The 18619-nt window shown below is 50.3% G+C and overlaps 1 protein-coding gene across 8 annotated transcripts; it reads left to right on the top strand.

The window, feature by feature from the left end:
• Positions 1-268: 268 nt before the first annotated feature.
• CARD19 (caspase recruitment domain family member 19) lies at positions 269-18406 on the top strand. Of its 8 annotated transcripts, none has more exons than XM_049896246.1 (7): positions 269-363; positions 13592-13734; positions 14507-14533; positions 15527-15680; positions 16884-16943; positions 17258-17404; positions 18033-18406. In XM_049896246.1, exons 1-7 carry the CDS (start codon positions 357-359, stop codon positions 18146-18148), a joined length of 654 nt encoding a protein of 217 aa, XP_049752203.1. In that variant the 5' UTR covers positions 269-356; the 3' UTR covers positions 18149-18406. The 8 variants fall into 8 exon arrangements, with proteins under 8 accessions (XP_049752203.1, XP_049752206.1, XP_049752207.1 ...); XM_049896249.1 differs by having other exon boundaries at positions 17258-17329; XM_049896250.1 differs by having other exon boundaries at positions 17258-17432; positions 18033-18118.
• Positions 18407-18619: the final 213 nt, after the last annotated feature.

The following is an 18619-nucleotide window of genomic DNA, read 5'->3' on the forward strand; positions in this document are numbered from 1 at the left end:
GGCAAGGCCCGGGCTCCTGACGTTGTCGTATCTCACGCTGGCGGGGGCGGAGCTAAAGTAAGGGGCGGGGTCCACCTAGGGACGGGGCTCAGAGTCCCTGCTGGAGCCGCTGTCACGCTGGCGGGGGCGGGGCCCACGGAAGAGGCGGGGCCAGGGCGCCTGGCCGCCCCGTAATACACGCGGCGGGGGCGGGGCTGTGGCCAAGGGCGGGAAGGGGCGGAGCCGGGAGGGAAGGAGCGGGCTGAGACTCCGCCGGAGGGGCGGGGCAATCACCAGAGCCGCGGATCCGGGCTGGCGGACGTGCGGCCAGAGCGGACAGTCCTGGGACGGCCGAGCGCGGCTCCAAGGCTGCCGCCATGACAGGTCAGTGCGGGCGGGGCCGGCGGCGGCTAGTGGGGCTGCCGGGGACGTCCTGGTTGCACAGCGTGGGACGGGCTCCCGCGGCCCCGAGGCTCCGAGGGCGCGGTGCCTCCCGCCGTAATCTGGCCTGCGCGGCCCGTTCACTCGCTGCAGTCGCGGGAGGGAGCCCGTCGAGGCGCTCCCTGGCCGTGTGACCTTGGCCTCTGTCCGATGAGGACTAGACAAGTTGAGAGTTGTGGCGAGTCTGGCCCCTGGGGTGCTGAATGTGCATGACCGTCTCTGCGCCTGGTGCTAGTCGTCAGTGTCAAACCCAAGCCCATTGCTGCGGAGTCGATTCAGACTCTTCGCGACGCTATGAGTAGAACTGAGTAGAACCGCCCCATAGGGCTTCCAAGGCAGTAAGCTTTACAGAAGTAGACTGCCACATTTTTCTTCCTCGGGGTGACTGGTGGGTTCGAACTGCTAACCTTTGTTTAGCAACTGAGTGTTTTGACCAGGGGTTTCTTACTCATCGCCCCTCAGCTGGACCTGCTGCGTGCTGCCCCGGGTCCCGCCTTTCTTGGTGGGTGTGGACATGCGGGTGCAGGACCCGGGAAGAGCCCGCTAGGGTGTGCCTGAGACGCCCCTGCCGGAGCTGGGAAGCCGGAAGTGTAGAGGAAGCTCACTACAATGCGAAGGGCAAGACTTGGAGGGTTGTCGGGAGAGAGTGGTCACTTCCTTGCCAAGTCTTGGAAGGTTGTAGGGAGGGAATGGTCACTTCACACCTGTGGGCGAGTTTGGTTTTTTGGGTTTTTTACTGTCTCTCTCTTCACACGGTGTGAAGAGAGAGACAGTAAAAAACCCAAAAAACCAAACTCGTTGCTGAGGAGTCGGTTCCAACTCATAGAGACCCTATAGGACAGAGTAGAACTGACCCACAGGGTTTCCAAGGAGCGACTGGTAGGTTCAAACTGCCAACCTTTTGGTTAGTAGCCGTAGCTGCTAACTACTATATAAAACCAAAACCAAACCCGTTGCCAGGGAGTCCATTCTGACTACAGAGTAGAACTGCCCCCCAGAGTTTTCAAGGAGCACCTCCTGGGTTCGAACTGCTGACCTTTTGGTTAGCAGTTGTAGCACTTAATCACTACGCCACCAGGGTTTCCAACTATTGCATAGGAGGTCAAAATAACAGCAGTGAACATTCACTGTGGTCCTACTGGGTTTCTGGCACAGTGATACCCCTTCATGCTCACAGCTCCTGAGGGGTGGTACCTGTGTGTTTACAGAGAGGAGGCTGGCAGGGGTTGATGTATTCCTATGCAGTGTGTGACTTTGTGACACCTCCTGGCTCCCTGTGGAACTGCACCCCTTACCCCAGGCAGGCATGGGGGGGGCCCAGGGACAGCAACTAGACTCCCCCAAAGCTGTTGTGCTTCACTCTGGGCAGCCCCACCATCCAGCCTCTCCGACTTCTTTTTCTGGAATGGGGTCTCCAGCCCAGCCATCCCCCAGGGCCTCCCTGGCTCTGGAGACCCACCCACTCCCTCCTGTCCCGAGGGGCATGCTCCATAGACCTTTCCCCTTGGAGAAGCCTATATAGTCTCATGAGGGGAATGGACCAGTGACTGGCCCAGCCCTCATGGTCAGAGGATGTGGGGGTGACCAGAGCCCATGCCTCATTCTTGAGAGTCTCTCCTTCTGCCTGGTGTGCAGAGGTCATCCGGGGTGCCCCATGGATCAGGGAGGCCCCAGAAGTCCCCAGTCTTCTCCCCCTGTGCTTGCTGGAGTCTTGGCCTGGAGCTTGCACACAAAGGATTTCATGGGCTGGAACCCGGCGACTTCCAGGACTCCTGTGTACCAGCCTCGTTAGGAAGAGATCCCAGCTGTCACCCCCTTCCTTTGCCACCACTCTAGACTCTTTCTTTCATGGCTGCCAATTCTGAGTATCAGCTGTGGGCCTGGTCCTGCACTGGGCACTTCTTATCTGTAATTGCCTCATGGGGACATGTCAAATAGTGTCTCTGTACAGTAAGGAAACGAAGGCTCAGATTGGGCAGGTGCCAAGGCCCACAGCCACTCAATGTCCAGGCCAGTACTGGGACCCTGACCCCGGGATCTGTGCCTGTGCCCTGCGCGGCGCCCCCCCCCCCATCTTCCAACTCCTTGTGGCACATTCACCCAAGGTGCCTGATCCTCAGAGCCTGTGTCCGCATCAGAGGTGGCCCGTGGGGTCATTCTGCATCTGGGGCATGCACTCCAGCAGGCCTAGACCTTCCCTGTTCTCTGCCCACACCCAGGCCCTTAGACTGACATTCAAGGTCATATGGGCACTTGCTCCAGCCTATCCCAGGCCTTCTGGCTTTAGCACCTGCAGCCTTTATCTTTAAGCAATGAATAAGAATAGCAGCCAGAGTTTACAGGGCATGTCCCACCTGCTGGGCATTCTTCTGTGGGATCTACACATGCTAATAAACCTCACCCTTTGTAATCTAGCATCAGGACTTGTCCAGTTTCCCAAGGGATAAGAATTAGATCAGCATAAAGCTGGTTCCTATGAGGTGGAGGTCAGACATATCTCCACTTCTCCACTGTGTCAATTGAGGGTCTTCCTCTTTTCCACTGGTCTTGTACTTTACCAAGCATGATGTTCTTCTCCAGGGACTGAGCCCTCCTGATAACATGTCCAAAGTGCGTGAGACAGTCTTGCCGTCATTGCTTCTAAGGAGCATCCTGACTGTACTTCTTTCAAACAGACTTGTTTGTTCTTCTGGCAGTCCATGGTATATTCAATATTCTTCACCAACACCATAATTCAAATGCATCAATTCTTCTTCAGTCTTCTGTATTCATTGTCCAGCTTTCGCATCCATATGAGGCAATTGAAAATACCATGGCTTGGGTCAGGGGCACCTTAGTCTTCTTCAAAGTGACATCTTTGCTTTTTAACATTTTTTAAGAAAAATTTTTATTGTACTTTAAATGAAAGCTTACAAATCAAGTCAGTCTCTCATACAAAAATTTATATACACCTTGCTAAAAATACACCTTGCTATATACTCCTAATTGTTCTTCCCCCAATGAGACAGCCCACTCCTTCCGTCCACACTCTTTTTTCATGTCCATTCCGCCAGCTTCTAACCCCCTCTGCCCTCTCATCTCCCCTCCAGATAGGAGATGCCAACATAGTCTCAAGTGTCTTCTTGATCCAAGAAGCTCATTCTTCACCAGCATCTTTTTCTATCCCATTGTCCAGTCCAATCCCTGTCTGAAGAGTTAGTGTTGGGAATCGTTCCTGTCGGGGCCATGACCAGCTGGGTCCTTCTAATCTCAGTCAGACCATTAAGTCTGGTCTTTTCACGAGAACTTGGGGTCTTTATCCCACTGCTTTCCTGCTCCCTCAGGGGTTCTCTGTTGTGTTCCCTGTCAGGGCAGTCATTGGTTGTGGCTGGGCACCATCTAGTTCTTCTGGTCTCAGGCTGATGTAGTCCCTGGTTTATGTGGCCCTTTCTGTCTCTTGGGCTTGTAATTACCTTGTGTCTTTGGTGTTCTTCATTCTCCTTTGCTTCATGTGGGTTGAGACCAACTGTTGCATCTTAGATAACCGCTTGCTGCGTTTAAGACTGTCCTTGTTCACAGATGGCATGATTTTCTACATAGACAATCATGTCATCTGTGAACAAGGACAGTTTTACTTCTTCCTTCCTAATCTGTATGTATTTTATTTCCTTTTCTTGTCTTACTGCAAGTACTACGTTGAATAGGAGTGGTAAGAGGGGACATCTCTGCCTTGTTCCCAATCGTAGGGGTAAGGCATCTAGCTTCTCAGTGTGTTGATTAATGTTATGTGTCAACTTGGCTAGGCCGTAACTCACAGTATTATGTAATTATCCCCCATTTTGAGATCTGATGTAATTATCCCCCATTTTGTGATCTGATGTAAGGGGAGTTTCCTTGGGGGTGTAGCCTGCATCCAATATATATGAATACCCTGAAAAAGCTCTCCCTTGCTCTGGATCCTGCATCCAATTCATCATCCTCTAACCTTCAGTTCTTGGGATGTGAGCCAAGCAGCCTTCTACCTGACCTGCAAATCTTGGGATTTGCCAGTTCCTGCAAACCCATGAGCCAGCAGCCTTCTGAATGACCTGAAGATCTTGGGACTCTTCACTCCCACAACCCTGTGATCCAGCCGACTTCCACCTGACCTGCTGATTTTGAGTTTGTCAGCCCCCGCAACTGAGTGAGTCAGGAGAAGCCTCCAGCCTGATGCCTGACCCACAGATTTGGGACTTGCCAGCCTCTACAACTGCATGAGCCACTACCTTGAGATAAATCTCTCCTTCTCTCTCTCTCTCTATATGTGTGTGTGTTTCATTGATTTTGCTCCTCTGGAGAAGCCAGCCTAAGACGTTTAGTACTGAGAGTGGGGTCTAGAGAAAAAAAATTGTAAGGATGAGTTTTCTAAATGTTTCTCAAGTCTGGCTAGTCTTAAATGTACTGATGCCTCTGCCTCTAGTAGTAAAGAGGGCACTGCAAATCCATGACATGAGGGGCCAATAGAAATACGTGATATATCATACCGATAGAGGTGAGGCTCTGGGTGACCGCGTGTTTGGTACTTTTCTACAATTTTGTCAGAATGAGAAATATAAGGAAGCTGGTTGATTGGTCCTACTTTCACAAGACAAAGTGGAGAAAGAAAGAGATAACGCTCAGGGCTTCAGAGTCAAGCTCAAGCACCACATAACGAGCTCAAAGTTGCCACATGTACCCTGGAGGAAACACTTATTTTTTTGTATATTTCTTATATATTGTTGAAAACCAAAAGCAGAGTCTTATTGTAAGAGTGTCTGAATTAAAAAATCAGTTGAATTCCCAACCACAAATGGCATCTGAAGTTAAGGTGAAGGCATTGATGGGAAGAAACGGGATCCTGAAATGTGGGATGGGGACATATGAGCAGATAATTAGGAAGCTGGGAACATTGGGCCCGTAAAGTCCACTGAATCACTCCTGCCTATGGTACCACCCTTCTTAATCCCATCTGAAGAGGTTACTCTGTCTGTCTGCTAAGCCATCCTCCCCAGGAAAACCATTATCCCTTCTACCCACATTTGATGAAATTGAAAGCTGTGCCTGAAAAGTCTTTGTCTGAGATACGTCCTGGGGCTTTGCCTGGGGCATCACCTGAGGCAGATGCCTTGTAAGACATTGGTGACCCACCCCCACCACCCATTTTTCTTCTAGACCTATGTTGTTGTTGTTATTAGGTGCCACCGAGTCAGTTCTGACTCATAGGTTCCCATGTACAATAGAACAAAACAGTGCCCAGTTCTGCATCATCTTCACAATTGTTGTTATGCACGAGCCCATTGTTGCAACCACTGCGTCAGTCCGTCTTGTTGAGGGTCTTCCTCTTTTTTATTGACCCTCGGCTTTACCAAGCATGATGTTCTTCTCCATGGACTGATTCTTCTTGATAATATGTCCAAAGTATGTGAGACGTAGTATCGCCATCCTTGCTTCCAAGGAGCATTCTGGTGGTACGTCTTCCAAGGCAGATTTGTTCATTCTTCTGGCAGTCCATGGTATATTCAATATTTTTCACCAACACCACAATTCAAAGGTGTCAGTTCTTTTTCAGTCTTCCTTATTCATCATCCAGCTTTCACATGCATATGAAGCCATTAAAAACACTGTGGCTTGATTCAAGCACACCTTAGTCTTCAAGGTGACATCTGGTATTCTCTGAAAGCAGAGAATACCAGAAAGATGTTTACCCATGCATTCAACTATGTGGATCATAACAACTTATGGATAAAATTATAAAGAACGGGAATTCCAGAACACTTAATTGTGCTCTTGAGGAACCCGAACATAGATCAAGAGGCAGTCATTCGAACAGAACAAGGGGATACTGCATGGTTTAAAGTCAGGAAAGGTGTGTGTCAGGGTTGTATCCTTTTACGATATGTATTCAGTCTGTATGCTAAGCAAATAATTCGAGAAGCTGGACTATATGAAGAAGAACGGGGCATCAGGATTGGAGGAAGAATCATTAACAGCTTGCATTATGCAGCTGACACAACCTTGCGTGCTGAAAGTGAAGAGGGCTTAAAGCACTTATTGATGAAGATCAAAGACTATAGCCTTCGTATGAATTTCACTTCAACATAAAGAAAACAAAAATCCTCACAACTGGACCAATAAGCAACATTATGAAAAACAGAGAAAAGATTGAAGTTGCCAAGGATTTCATTTTGTTTGGATCCACAATCAATACCCATGAAAGCGGCAGTCAAGAAATCAACAGACACATTGCATTGGGCAAATCTGCTGCAAAAGACCTCTTTAAAGTGTTGAAAAGCAAAGATGTGTAGACATATAACTAGATTTAAGTCCCAGCAAGCTCCAAAAGGTGAAGTATGAAGTGTGACCCAGGAGTAGGCACGCTATACTCCAAAACAACTGCTTGACTTTTCCAATATATATAAACAGAAACCTGGGGAATATGTGTGAGAATGGCTATTAAGGGTGTGGGATAATGGTGCAAGAAACATAAAGTTGGATCAGTTTCAGTTTATTGATATGGGCACACTAAGTACAGATTCTTCATTCATTGTTTCAGCTTGAGAGGCTAAAACAGGATCTAATAGTTTATTGGGGTTGCTGAAGCATGGATTAAGCAGTGGCCTACACTAAATTATGAGTCAGAATTGACTCGATGGCACTGGGTTTGGTTTTTTGTTTACACTAAATTAAGTTAAAGTGCCAGACCTGGCTTGGTACACTATAGAAGAAGGTATCCAAAGGCTTGGGGAAATTGGCATGTTAGAGTAGATTTATCAGCTTGGACCCACAGACCCACACATGGAGTGCCCAGAGGACAGACCTTTTACCATGACAACAAAGAAAAAAAAAATTACTGCCATCAAGTTGATTCTGACTATAGCGTCTCCTTTGGATTTCCTATGAGTTGGAGTTGACTCGACAGCAGTGGGTTGAGTCTGGGTTTCCAAGGCTGTAAATCGCTCTGGAAGCAGACTGCCACATCTTTCTCCCACGGAGCTACTGGTGGTTTCGAACTGCTGACCTTTCAGTTAGCAGTCAATCACTTTAACCACTGCGCCACCAAGGCACATAGGTGAGGAAAAAATTGTGACGGGAGCCCCAGCATCCTTGAAGACTGCTGTGATTTTATTTAAGTCAGATTTGACAGTGGGACGTGCTTTCACTGAATTAAGACACATAATTACAATGGGGCTGATTGGACCCTGTGGTGGTAGGGGCCAAGTGGCAGCACTTAATCCACCAGGATAGGATGTGCGTGGTTACCATAATTGACAGCAGAGTCAAACCACTAATCAGAATAATCTGACTCGTATGGGCTTATGGCATTGGCTCCTTAGTCATGGTGTCCCCAGGAGTGAGATAAATGGGAAATCTACTAAATATTTACTTGATCTGTACAAGCAGAAGAATTCTAGGTCAAGTAAATGGCAGTCTAACTTGATTTGCCAGAATAGGGAGTCACTGCCCCTCAACCAATTCCCAGACTTGAGCCACTTTACAGACCCACAACCCCTGGAATGAAGGGGAGACTAAATCCCCTTGAGGAAGGATCTCACTGCACTGCCAAAAATTTGTAGCGGTAATCTTGCTGCCAGCCTTCCCCAAAGAGATCTATGGCTTTTTACGAGAGTGACTGTTTGTTGGGGAAGAGGAAATAATCAGACTTTTGGGGGATTACTGACACTAGATCTGAATGGACACTAATTCCAGGAGACCCAAAACATCACTGTGGCCCATCAGTCAGAGTGGGGGTGTATGGAAGTCAGGTTATTAATGGCGTCTTCACTCTCAGGTCCATCTCACAGTGGATTCAGTGTGTCCCAGTCCTATACTCATTTCCCAGTTCCAGAATGCATAATTAGAATAGACATACTCAGCACATAAAGTATAGCAATGGGCCAATGCCCATGGAATTCACTGGTCTTATTATGTTGCCCATTATCCTGAAGCCACTGGCTTGATAGAACAATGGAATGGCCTTCTAAAGACACAATTACTGTGGCAACGAGGTGGCAACACCTTGTAGGGTTGGGGCAATGTTCTCCAGGAGGCTGTATATGCTCTAAACCAGCATCCAATATATGGTGCTCTTATTCCCGTAGCTAGAATTCAGGGTTCTCGGAATCAAATGTTGGAGATGGACTTGTCACTACCCTAGTGAACCACTTGCAAAATTTTTGTTTCATGTCCCCACGACCTTATGCTCTGTGGTTCTAGAGGTCTTAGTTCCAAAGGGAGACTCAACACTGATTCAGTTGAACTGGAAGTTAAGAATGCCACCCAGCCACTATGGGCTTCTCATGCCTCTGGATCAACAGGCAAATGGGAGTTATCATATTGGCTGGTGTGATTGACCCTAACTACCAAGCAGAAATCAGACTGGTGTTGCATAATGGAGGTGAAAAAGAGTATGTCTGGAATACAGAGATTCCTTAGGTGTCTCTTTGCACTAACATGTGCTGTGATTAAAGTCAATGGAAAAGTACAGCAGCCCAATTCTAACATGACTACTAATGGCCCAGACCCTTCAGGAATGAAGGTTTGGGTCACCCTACCAGGCAAAGAACCACAGTCAATGGAGGTGCTTGCTGAGGGTAAAGGGAATACTGAGTAGATGGTGGTAGAAGGTAGTTCTAAGTACTAGTTATGACCACTTGACAGTTGCAGAAATGAAGACTGTAATTGTTATGAGTATTTCTTCCTTGCTTTATCATATGTGTATGTGTACATATACACGTGTATGTACAGCAAATATTTTTTTTTCTTCCCTCCCCATCCCATCACCTATAAAATATACAAATGGGGCTCATGTGTTTTTGGTTGTGCATATGTTAGTTGTATCAGGTTAGGTGTAAGTATGACTTTTTAATTGTCTTTATTTGGAGATTATGTATGGTTTAAGATGTGTACATGGTTAATGTTATGTGTCAACTTGGCTTTTCCGCATTATGGAATTATCCTGTATAATGGTTAAGGTTGTGTGTCAACTTGGCTGGGCCATGATTCTCAGTGATATGATAGTCGTGTGATGGTGTGATCACTTCCAAGATGAGATTTGGTATTACATGCTCATCTCCAGGATGGGATCAGCTGTCAGTAGCCAGTCAGTTGAAAGGGAGTTTCCTTGGGCGTGTGGCCTGCACTGAATATAAGTGGATAGTCTGGCAAGACTTGTGGGCTTTTGCTCATCTGGATCTTGCAGCTGGCTCCTGTTCATCTGATCTCTGGGCTTTAGAACTTGAGCTAGCAGCCTCTATGGTCTTGCCTGCTGATCTTTGGGATTCATAGATCTTCAGAGCCTGTGAACAAGAGCCCTGCTCTCCCACCTGCTGATCTTGGGTTCGCCAGCCCCTGTGGCTGTGTATCAGGAGAAGCCTCTATTCTGACCCACTGACTTGGGACGTTGCAGGCTCTACAACTGCATGAGCCATTTCCTTGATATAAATTTCTCTCTATATGTATATTTATACGCTTTACTGGTTTTTCTTCTCTAGAGAACCCAGCCTAAGACATTCTCCATTTTTTAATCTGATGTAGTTATCCTCCATTTTGTGATCTGATGCAAGGGAAGTTCCCTGGGATGTGTGGTCTGCATCTAATATATAGGGATGCTTTGGCTCAGCTCTCCCTTGCTCTGGACCCTGCATGTGACTTGTCATCCTCTGACCTCCAGTTCTTGGGACATGAGACAGCAGCCTGCCATCTGACCTGCAGATTTTGGGATTTGCCAGCTCCCGCAACCTCGTGGGCAAGCAACCTTTTATCTGACCTGCTGATTTTGGGTTCATCAGCCCCTGCAACCACATGCGTCAGAAGAAGCCTCCAGCCTGATGCCTGACCCATGAATTTGGGATTTGCTAGCCTCTACAACTCTAGAAGGTTGGCAGTTCGAATCCAGCAGGCACTCTTTGGAAACCCTATGGGACAATTCTACTCTGTCCAGTAGGGCCACTACGAGTCAGAATCAACTTGACGGCAATGGGTTTGGTTTTGGTTTTTTGGACTGTGTATTTACATATGTATGCTTCCCTGGTTTTGCTCCTCAAGAGAACCTAGCCTAAGACACTCAACATTAACTATGATGTTAGCTGTAGGCTTTTTTTTTTGTACTTTAGCAAGTTTTGTTCGTTATCAAACTGAGGAGGTTTCCCTCTATTCTTAGTTTACTGAGCAGTTGTTTTTATTTGTTTGTTTTTAGTTATGAATGGGTGTTGGATTTTGTCACATACTTTCACTAATCTATTGATATGATCATATGGTTTTTCTAGCCTGTTGATGTGATGGATTATATTAATTGATTTTCTAATTTTGAACCAGCCTTGCATACCTGGGATGAATCCCACTTGGTTGTAGAGTATAATTATTTTTATCCATTGTTTGATTCAATCTGCGAATATTTTGTTGAGGATATTTGCATCTCTGGTCATGAGAAATATTGGTCTGTAGTTTTTCTTCTTTGTAATGTCCTTGTCTGATTTGGGTATTAGGGTAACACTGGCCACATAGAATGACTTAGAAAGTGTTCTCCCTGCTTCTGTTTTCTGGAAGAGATTATAGAAAATCATTATCATTTCTTCCTTAAGAAAAAGTCACCAATGAAACCACCTGAATCTGGTGCTTTCTGTTATAAAAGGTTATTAATTATTGATTAAACTTCTTTAATAGATATAGGCCTCTTCAGATGGTATATGTCTCTTTGTGTGAGTTTTGGTAAATTGTGTCTTTCAAAGGATTGGTCCATTTCATCAAAGTTATTAAATTTGCGGCAGAGAGTTGTTCATGATATTCCTTTATTATCCTTTTAATATCCATGGGATCAATAGTGATGACCCCCCCCTTTCCATTTATGAGGTCAGTAATTTGTGTATTCTCTGTTTTGTATCTTGGTTAGTCTCTCTAGACCTTCATCAATTGTATTGATCTTTTCAAAGGACCAGTTTTTAGTTTAGTTGGTTTTCTCTGTTGTTTTCTTCTTTTTAATTTCATTGATTTCTGTTTTAATACTTATTATTTCTTTTATTCAGCTTGCTTTATGTTTATATCGCTCTTCTTTCTCTAGTTTCCTAAGGTGGAAGCTTAGATGATTCATTTTGGTTCTTTCTTCCTTTCTAATACGTGCATTCAGTGCCATGAATCTTCCTCTAGGCGCTGCTTTTACTGTTAGGCTCTGGTAGTTTCCCTTGCGGGCTGGCAGAGAGTAGAATGCACTGGGCATAATTCAAAATGGTTACTTCCCTCGCGCCACCTCCTGCTGAAAACAAGAAGGAACTTCTGTCAGATCTTCAGTGAAAGCCTGATGGGGCACCTGGAAGTAAAAATCTCGAAAGTGTAGGGACCCCCTGAGATCGGGCCCCTGGGAGTTTTTACTAAGGTAGCCCGCACAGCGTCCAGCAGTTAATCGCTTACAGCTCAGTTCCCAGTTCCAGCAGCTTCTGCTCCTGGTGAGCTGTGATCCTCTGTGTCAGCCTGTCCGGACCTCTGCTCCTGGTGAGCTGTGATCCTCTGTGTCAGCCTGTCCGGACCTCTGCTCCTGGTGAGCTGTGATCCTCTGTGTCAGCCTGTCCGGACCTCTAGTTTCCAGGGCATCAATTTGCCCTATGACCTCAGTTCTCAGTTTGTTCAGATTATTTCTTGCTATGGTGATGGTGACAACTCTCAAGTTCTTTACATGCTGGAGCAGAAACTGGAAGTCCAAATAGGATTTTAAAAACTTTATTTGAAAATAATTTCAAACTTAAGGAAAAGTTACAAGAGTAGTAAAAGAATACTCTTCACCAGACCTATGTATGTTCATCTAAAACAGCCAAACCCATTGCTATCGAGTTGATTCCGACTCACAGCGACCCTACAGGACAGAGTAGAACTGCCCCGTAGGGTTTCCAAGGAGCGGCTGGTGGATTTGAACTGCCAACGTTTTGGTTAGCAGCCGAGTTCTTAACCACGTTTACACACACACACACACACACACACACACACACACACGTACATATGTATATATATACCTACATTCTTGAATTGTCAGTTTGACTCATTCTTTCAGGAGGTGCCATCCCCAAACTGGTTATCATTTTTGCAGCTCACATATTGTGTGATGAATTTTAAACCTTTTAAGTCTCATTACATTTGTATGAATCACAGACTCTTAGGGCAGAATTTATTTCTTGCCCAGAAGAAATGGTTCATCCTCCTCCTGCTGTTTCTCACCTACAAGAAGAGACGGTTTTAGCCAAATCATTCTGAACTGAAAACTCTCAACTTTCAGAGATGCTTTTTAAAATAAAAAATCATGTAGACCTCTTGCTGTGTCCTAAACCTCTGCCAAGAGTGAGGCCAGCAGAATGAAAGCTGCGGTGAACCGCTTTACTCAGGGCACTTGAATGTCCACCCGGGAGCCTGTGTGATGGAACCTGGGAAGCCGCCGTAAGGATGTGAGGAGACGTACCCCTTCTGTGTGCTGGTGCCATCATGGGGGCCCTATACACCCTGCCTCCCCACCTCCAGCCCCTCTTATGGGGAAAATGGTGATGTTGAAAGAAAGGAAAAAGGGAAGCATCCCTCAGCCCCCTAGGCAGGTGTATGGCTTTGGCCTTGCAAACACGCAGTGCCCAGTGGAGCACCAGCTCAGACCCCTGTGCCCCTTGTCATGGTGTCTGTGGTCTCCCAGGAGGCTGTGGTCAGAAGCTGTGCAGTTGGCCTCAGGCCAGCACAGGGCAGCCTATGCCCCCCCCCCCACCCGGGCCCTAGCTTTTCTCAAGTGCCATTACGGGTACCCTGTGGACAGCGGGCACTTGGCTCCATGGAGCTTGTTTCCTATGGCTAATGCTCTGGGGTAGCATTGAGGGCCAAGGGTGCGGCACTTCCTGACCTGGCAGCCTGGCTCCACCCTGTCCTGCAGCAGAGCTGGCTGGTTACTTGCACCCACTCACCCTTCAGTCTTGGCGAGTAGTTGGAAGATGTGGGACTGTGCCTGGCTACACGGGGTACCCCATGGGCTGAGGCGTCAGAGTTGCTCCAAGGTGCTGCAGCCTTATGCTCCCTTGGGGATCAGGTGGCCAGTGGTTGTGGGGGCCTTGCTGTGGCCAGCAGGCCTGGCGTCTTTATGAGTGGGGGGTCGTGCCACTCTGCCCCTCCCCCTGAAGCCCACTCACACCCCATGCTTGCTGCCCCTGGATTTCAGATCAGACCTACTGTGACCGCTTGGTTCAGGACACGCCTTTCCTGACTGGCCACGGGCGCCTGAGTGAGCAGCAGGTGGACAAGATCATCCTGCAGCTGAACCGCTACTACCCACAGATTCTCACCAACAAGGAGGCCGAAAAGGTGCTGAGGAGGTGAGGGTGGGCAGGGTTGGGCTGCGCTGGGCTTCCCTTCCTTCTCCTCTTTCCTCAAGACAGGCGGGGCTTGTCCTTCCCAGAGCCTCTGTTTCCCCGTCTGTGAAATGGCATGGTGAGTGCTCTGTGCTCACAGGGTTGTTGTCAGGATTAGGCAGCATCAGAGCTGGCAGTCCATTTGCCCAGAGCTGCCCCTCGTCCCCCGCCATATGCCCCCTGCGCAAATGATGACTGGCTTCTCTCCATTGTCACCCCATCGGACAGGAGGTGCTGAGGCCGTGAGAGCTGGCTCACTCCCCATGGGTGCCCATCTAGCAAGTGTAAGAGCCAGGATGGGCCACAGAGCACCCTCCCAGCCCTCTCTGTATGCAGGGAGGGTGCCTGTGAGTGGCTACAGCCGTGGCAGATGTAGGGCCCAGCCTGCTCTCTGCTCTCCCTCCTGGGTCTGCCCCGCCCACCCTGCACAGCTGGCCTGGCTGGAGAGTGTACTTGAAATGCAGGGAACTGACCTTTGAACCCATATTCCCGCAAGTGCCTTGTGGCCTGATGGGTCTTAGGCTTCAGGGACCCTGGTGGGGGAGCTGGTGAGCACTGCCACCTGCCTCCTCCCTTCCAGCCCCGCCCCTTCCCAGGCAGACCACGGACAGCCAGGCCACAGACAGCCAGGCCACCGACAGCCAGGGCACTGACAACCGGAGGGAGACTATCTCTGGGCTGCAGGGTGGGGCTGGGGGCCCTGAGTGACCTCCTTCTTCTTTCAGGCCTCCATGTCTTCCCTCGGAGCAGGGGTAAGGATGCCATGTGCAGGCTATCCTGAGGGCTGGGACTTAGAGCTCCTGGGACGGGGGACAGCTCCTTAACTTACAAAAGTAGTGCAGAAGTTACAAAAAAAAAAAAAAAAAGCTCATATCCAAGTTTTACTATTGTAATGGAAAGTCTAATACATATTCATGGTAAAAAATTTGAAAATTGAAGCCCCCTGCCCCACACATCCCACTCGCAAGCATGTGTTCCTTTTCTCACAGATACCCCTTGGCAGGGCAGGGGCTGCTGCTACACGCCTCGCTTTGCTTGTAGTTGCTGCACATCTTGGCCCACGCTGGCCTGCATGCAGCCATGTAGAACTGGTTGCTGCCACCAGGTGGCAGAGCAGCACGCCTCACCCTCCTGGCCCTCGTGGTCAGGCCCAAGCTTCTGTTCCACAAACACACTCAACTCAAAGAGACTGTTCGTTTCTCTTCAACCCCTGATGAACTTTTTAAGCACTTGAATTGGACTCCTATAGACTGCAAAATAGTGAAATTTATTTATGCCCTCATCCCCTCAGTAACTCCTGTCATAACCCTACCATCTAGGTTTCCATGTCTCCTCAGAGGGGTGAGGCAACTCGCCAAGGCCACACAGCAAACCACTTGAAATAATGTCCCTGCCCAGTGTTTTCTGTATGACCTCCCCAAGCTTCAGTTTCCTGTCCACGGAGTGGGCAGTGACTTCCACCCCCAGGGTACAGGTGGGGAGGGGATAGCATATGAGCCTAAACATGGGTACGGAGTAGATGGCTCAGGCACTGGGAGTATGGAGGTAGATGGCTCAGGCGCCATGGGTGTAGGTTGGGTGGCTCAGGCACCGTGAATGCAGGGTAGGTGGCTGTGGCAGTCACTGACACCTTGGAAGTGGTATGTCCCCACCCCATGAGGAGGCTGAGGCTGGAGACAGACACAGGGGGTGACCCCGCCCAGCCTCCACCGGTCCCCATCGGCTTGACCTTCCCTCTCCTCCAGTTCCGGAACCCCAAGGCGGCTCTGCGTATGCGGCTCTGCAACCTCTTGAGCCACCTGCAGCAGAGTGGCGAGCGGGACTGCCAGGAGTTCTACCGTGCCCTGTACATCCACGCCCAGCCCCTGTACAGCTGCCTGCCCAGCCGGCATGCTCTGCGTAAGTGCCTGCACCCAGGGCCCCACTGGCCCTTGCTGTGCCTGCTCAGCACGGTGCCCCCACACGCCTGGCTGTCTGTTCCAGCCGGGCAGCCGTCAGCAGTGAGGGGTCTTCTGTGTGTGTGGCAAGTCAGAGCTGTGGGCTGCTTCTGCCTTCCTCTGTGACGTGCCCATCCTGTGTGAAGATCTCTGTAGCATAAATTCTCAGACAGGAAAGGCCGGGCCAAGGGCACGTGTGCTATCCTTTGGCTACTGCCTATTGGAAGAGTTGCCCTCCTGTTGGCCAGGCACCCTCAGGCTTCAGGCCTCACCTGGGAGGTGTGGGAGCCCCGCAGTAGCTAGGTCCCAGAGCTGCACCCACAGACATGTCCTGAGGCCTCTGCCCCATAGTCCTGGTGGATGGCCCTGTCACCCTCACGGGCCCACAGAGAGGGGTGGCTCGCTTAGGTCACACGCCCAGTGTGCCAGTTTTCCTCAGGGCTCTGAAGGCTGGGGGCCCATGTTGACATGGTGCAGACCCAGGAGAGGAGCGGGTGCTCCTGGGGCCGGGCCATGCTGTGGGTGGTGTGTGGCCTCAAGGGCTGGGTGGGAGACTGGTTTTGTCCTGGGTTCTGGGTGGTGGGAACGGGGTCTCTCTACCCAGCTGTCAAGTGCAAAACACAGAAGTGACCGTGCCGCACCCCTGCTTAAAGTGAAGTACCTGTCCTGGCTCCCAGGTGCCCTTGAATTGGCCCAGCATGTTGCTCACCAGTAGACCCCTCCCCTGCACCCCCAAGTCCAGGCTGCCAAGGCAGCGGTTATGTTAACAGCAGCTGGACTTTGAGCATGCGGTGTTTGTGGTGCTTTGTGGCTACAGGGTGCAATGGTCTCTCACATGGCCCTCCCAGTTACGGTGTGGGTGAAGGAGAAGGTACTGTGAGGCTGGGGGCCAGTCTCCCACCCAGAGCGACTCCCCAGATGTGGGCAGGCCACGGGTCCAGGAAGGCAGGTGCCACCCAGCTGCCTGCGTGTCTGATGCCCGCCCACCCTTGGGGACACAGCTTGGTGCTACCTGGCCTTGCCTCCCTGTATCCAGCAACATCCTGACTTCACATCCATGTCTCAGGTCTCTGGATGTTCACCTTGGGTGATGGCTGAGGGTGCGGGGCCCACCATCCTCCCTGGCCCACCCCACAACTAACCTGCTCTATGATTTTGTTTTCAGAAAACTCAGATGGCACAGAGCTAGACTCAGGCGTGGAGAGATGGGAGCTGAGTGACAGGGGTAACACCTCCCTCCCACATCTCTCTGTCTCTCTGTCTCTCTCTCTGTCCCCCAGCACCCTACCCTGGCACCAGCTCCTCCTCTAGGCACCATTCTTGGCTTTCTGTTGATGGACAGATTCCTTCTAAAGTGCTCGCTGACAGGCCCTCCGGGCATCTCCTTGGGCCTGGCACCCCACCCCGGCTGGCCTCCCCTGCTGTCCGATGTGGCCTCTGCTGGCGCCTAGATGGCCTGCCTCCTAATACAGAGAGCATGTGCCAGCACAGCCCCGTCACAGTTCAGGACGCCACCCACTCACACCTGTTTCTCTCCAGGACCCCTGGGCTTCCTGGCTTGCCTCAGCGTGGCTGTGGGATTGGCCCTGCTCATGTACTGCTGCCCTCCAGGTGGGTCACTCCAGGTGGCCTCCCGACACACCAGGGGATCCCAGAGCTGTACCCATCGCCCAGCCGAGGACACCAGTGAGCGGACATGGAACCCCTGACTCTGGTGGGCCCCGAGGCCTGCATGCACCTAGGGACACTTGGCCCTTGAGGACTCGGGCCTGCCAATTCTGAGACCATCACTAGATGGGCAGGCTGCCACAATGGCCTCCCAGGCCCCAGGGGTAGACCCTCTTCTTGTGGCCAGGCTGGGCTGCCCCCTCCTCTCTTTTGTTTACGAAGGAGAGTTTGAATCTGCTGAGGGTACAAGGGAACACGTGCATGTGTCCTGGGGACTGGCAGGTGTGGTTGATGTGGGAACCGATAGGTGTGCCCCTCCTAGCCCCTTGCAGGTGACCCAGGAAGCCCTCGGGTAGCTGTGAGCACAGCAGCATCAGCCACTGTTGGGCTTCACGCTGACATGAGTGACACATTTGAGCTTTGGAGAATCCAGGGTCTTTGCTTGTCACTTGTTTCAGCTAGAACCCTAGGCAGTGCCACTGGGGACAGATGAGCAGGACGCTCTCGGACGCCTCAAGTACTGCTCAGGCTCGGGCGAGGGGAGAGCAGACTTCACCACATTCGCGCCATTAGTGGGAGCCGTGACCTGAAGGCCCCACATTGGTGCTTCCCTTCATTGTCTCCTCCCTCCCACCATGCCTTCCAGACCCCAAGGTCCTGCCAGGGGCCCGGCGCGTCCTCGGCTTCTCCCCTGTCATCATCGAGAGGCACATCAGCCGCTACCTGCTGACCTTCCTGGCAGAAGACCTGGGGGGTCCCTGATCCAGCTCTGGATGATGGACCCCACTTGCTGTTCAGCCCAGATGCTCCCACCGGCCAGCTGCCTGGCCTGCTACCATCATCCAGCCTGCCAAGACCGCCCTTGGTCAGCCTGCAGCCCGCCCACCCGCCGAGGGGACCAGAGTGTTTCTTTTTCTAAATTTTTTTTTTTTTTTTTTAACTATTTATCATTTCTGTGAGACTCACTTTGACTTTGCCTTATAAAGGAGCTTAGTGCTATTAAATGGCCGAGACTCCTGCCGCTCAGCTGTCTTGCTCTTCTGCTCCTAGAGGGTTTTCTCTGTGACTTGGACTCTGGCTGCCCCACCGGCCTTGCTCCCACCCTCCGAGTTGAGCCAGAGCTCTTCCCAGCCTTGCTCCCTTCCCAGGCCCCCCAGGACATAAAGTCCATACATCCTCTCCAACCACTGTCCCTCCTCACACCGCTCCATGCTAGGGGACCAGCTTTTCACC

The sequence above is a fragment of the Elephas maximus genome, chromosome 9 (assembly GCF_024166365.1).
Source record: "Elephas maximus indicus isolate mEleMax1 chromosome 9, mEleMax1 primary haplotype, whole genome shotgun sequence".
In the NCBI taxonomy this organism is placed as follows: Eukaryota; Metazoa; Chordata; class Mammalia; order Proboscidea; family Elephantidae; genus Elephas; species Elephas maximus.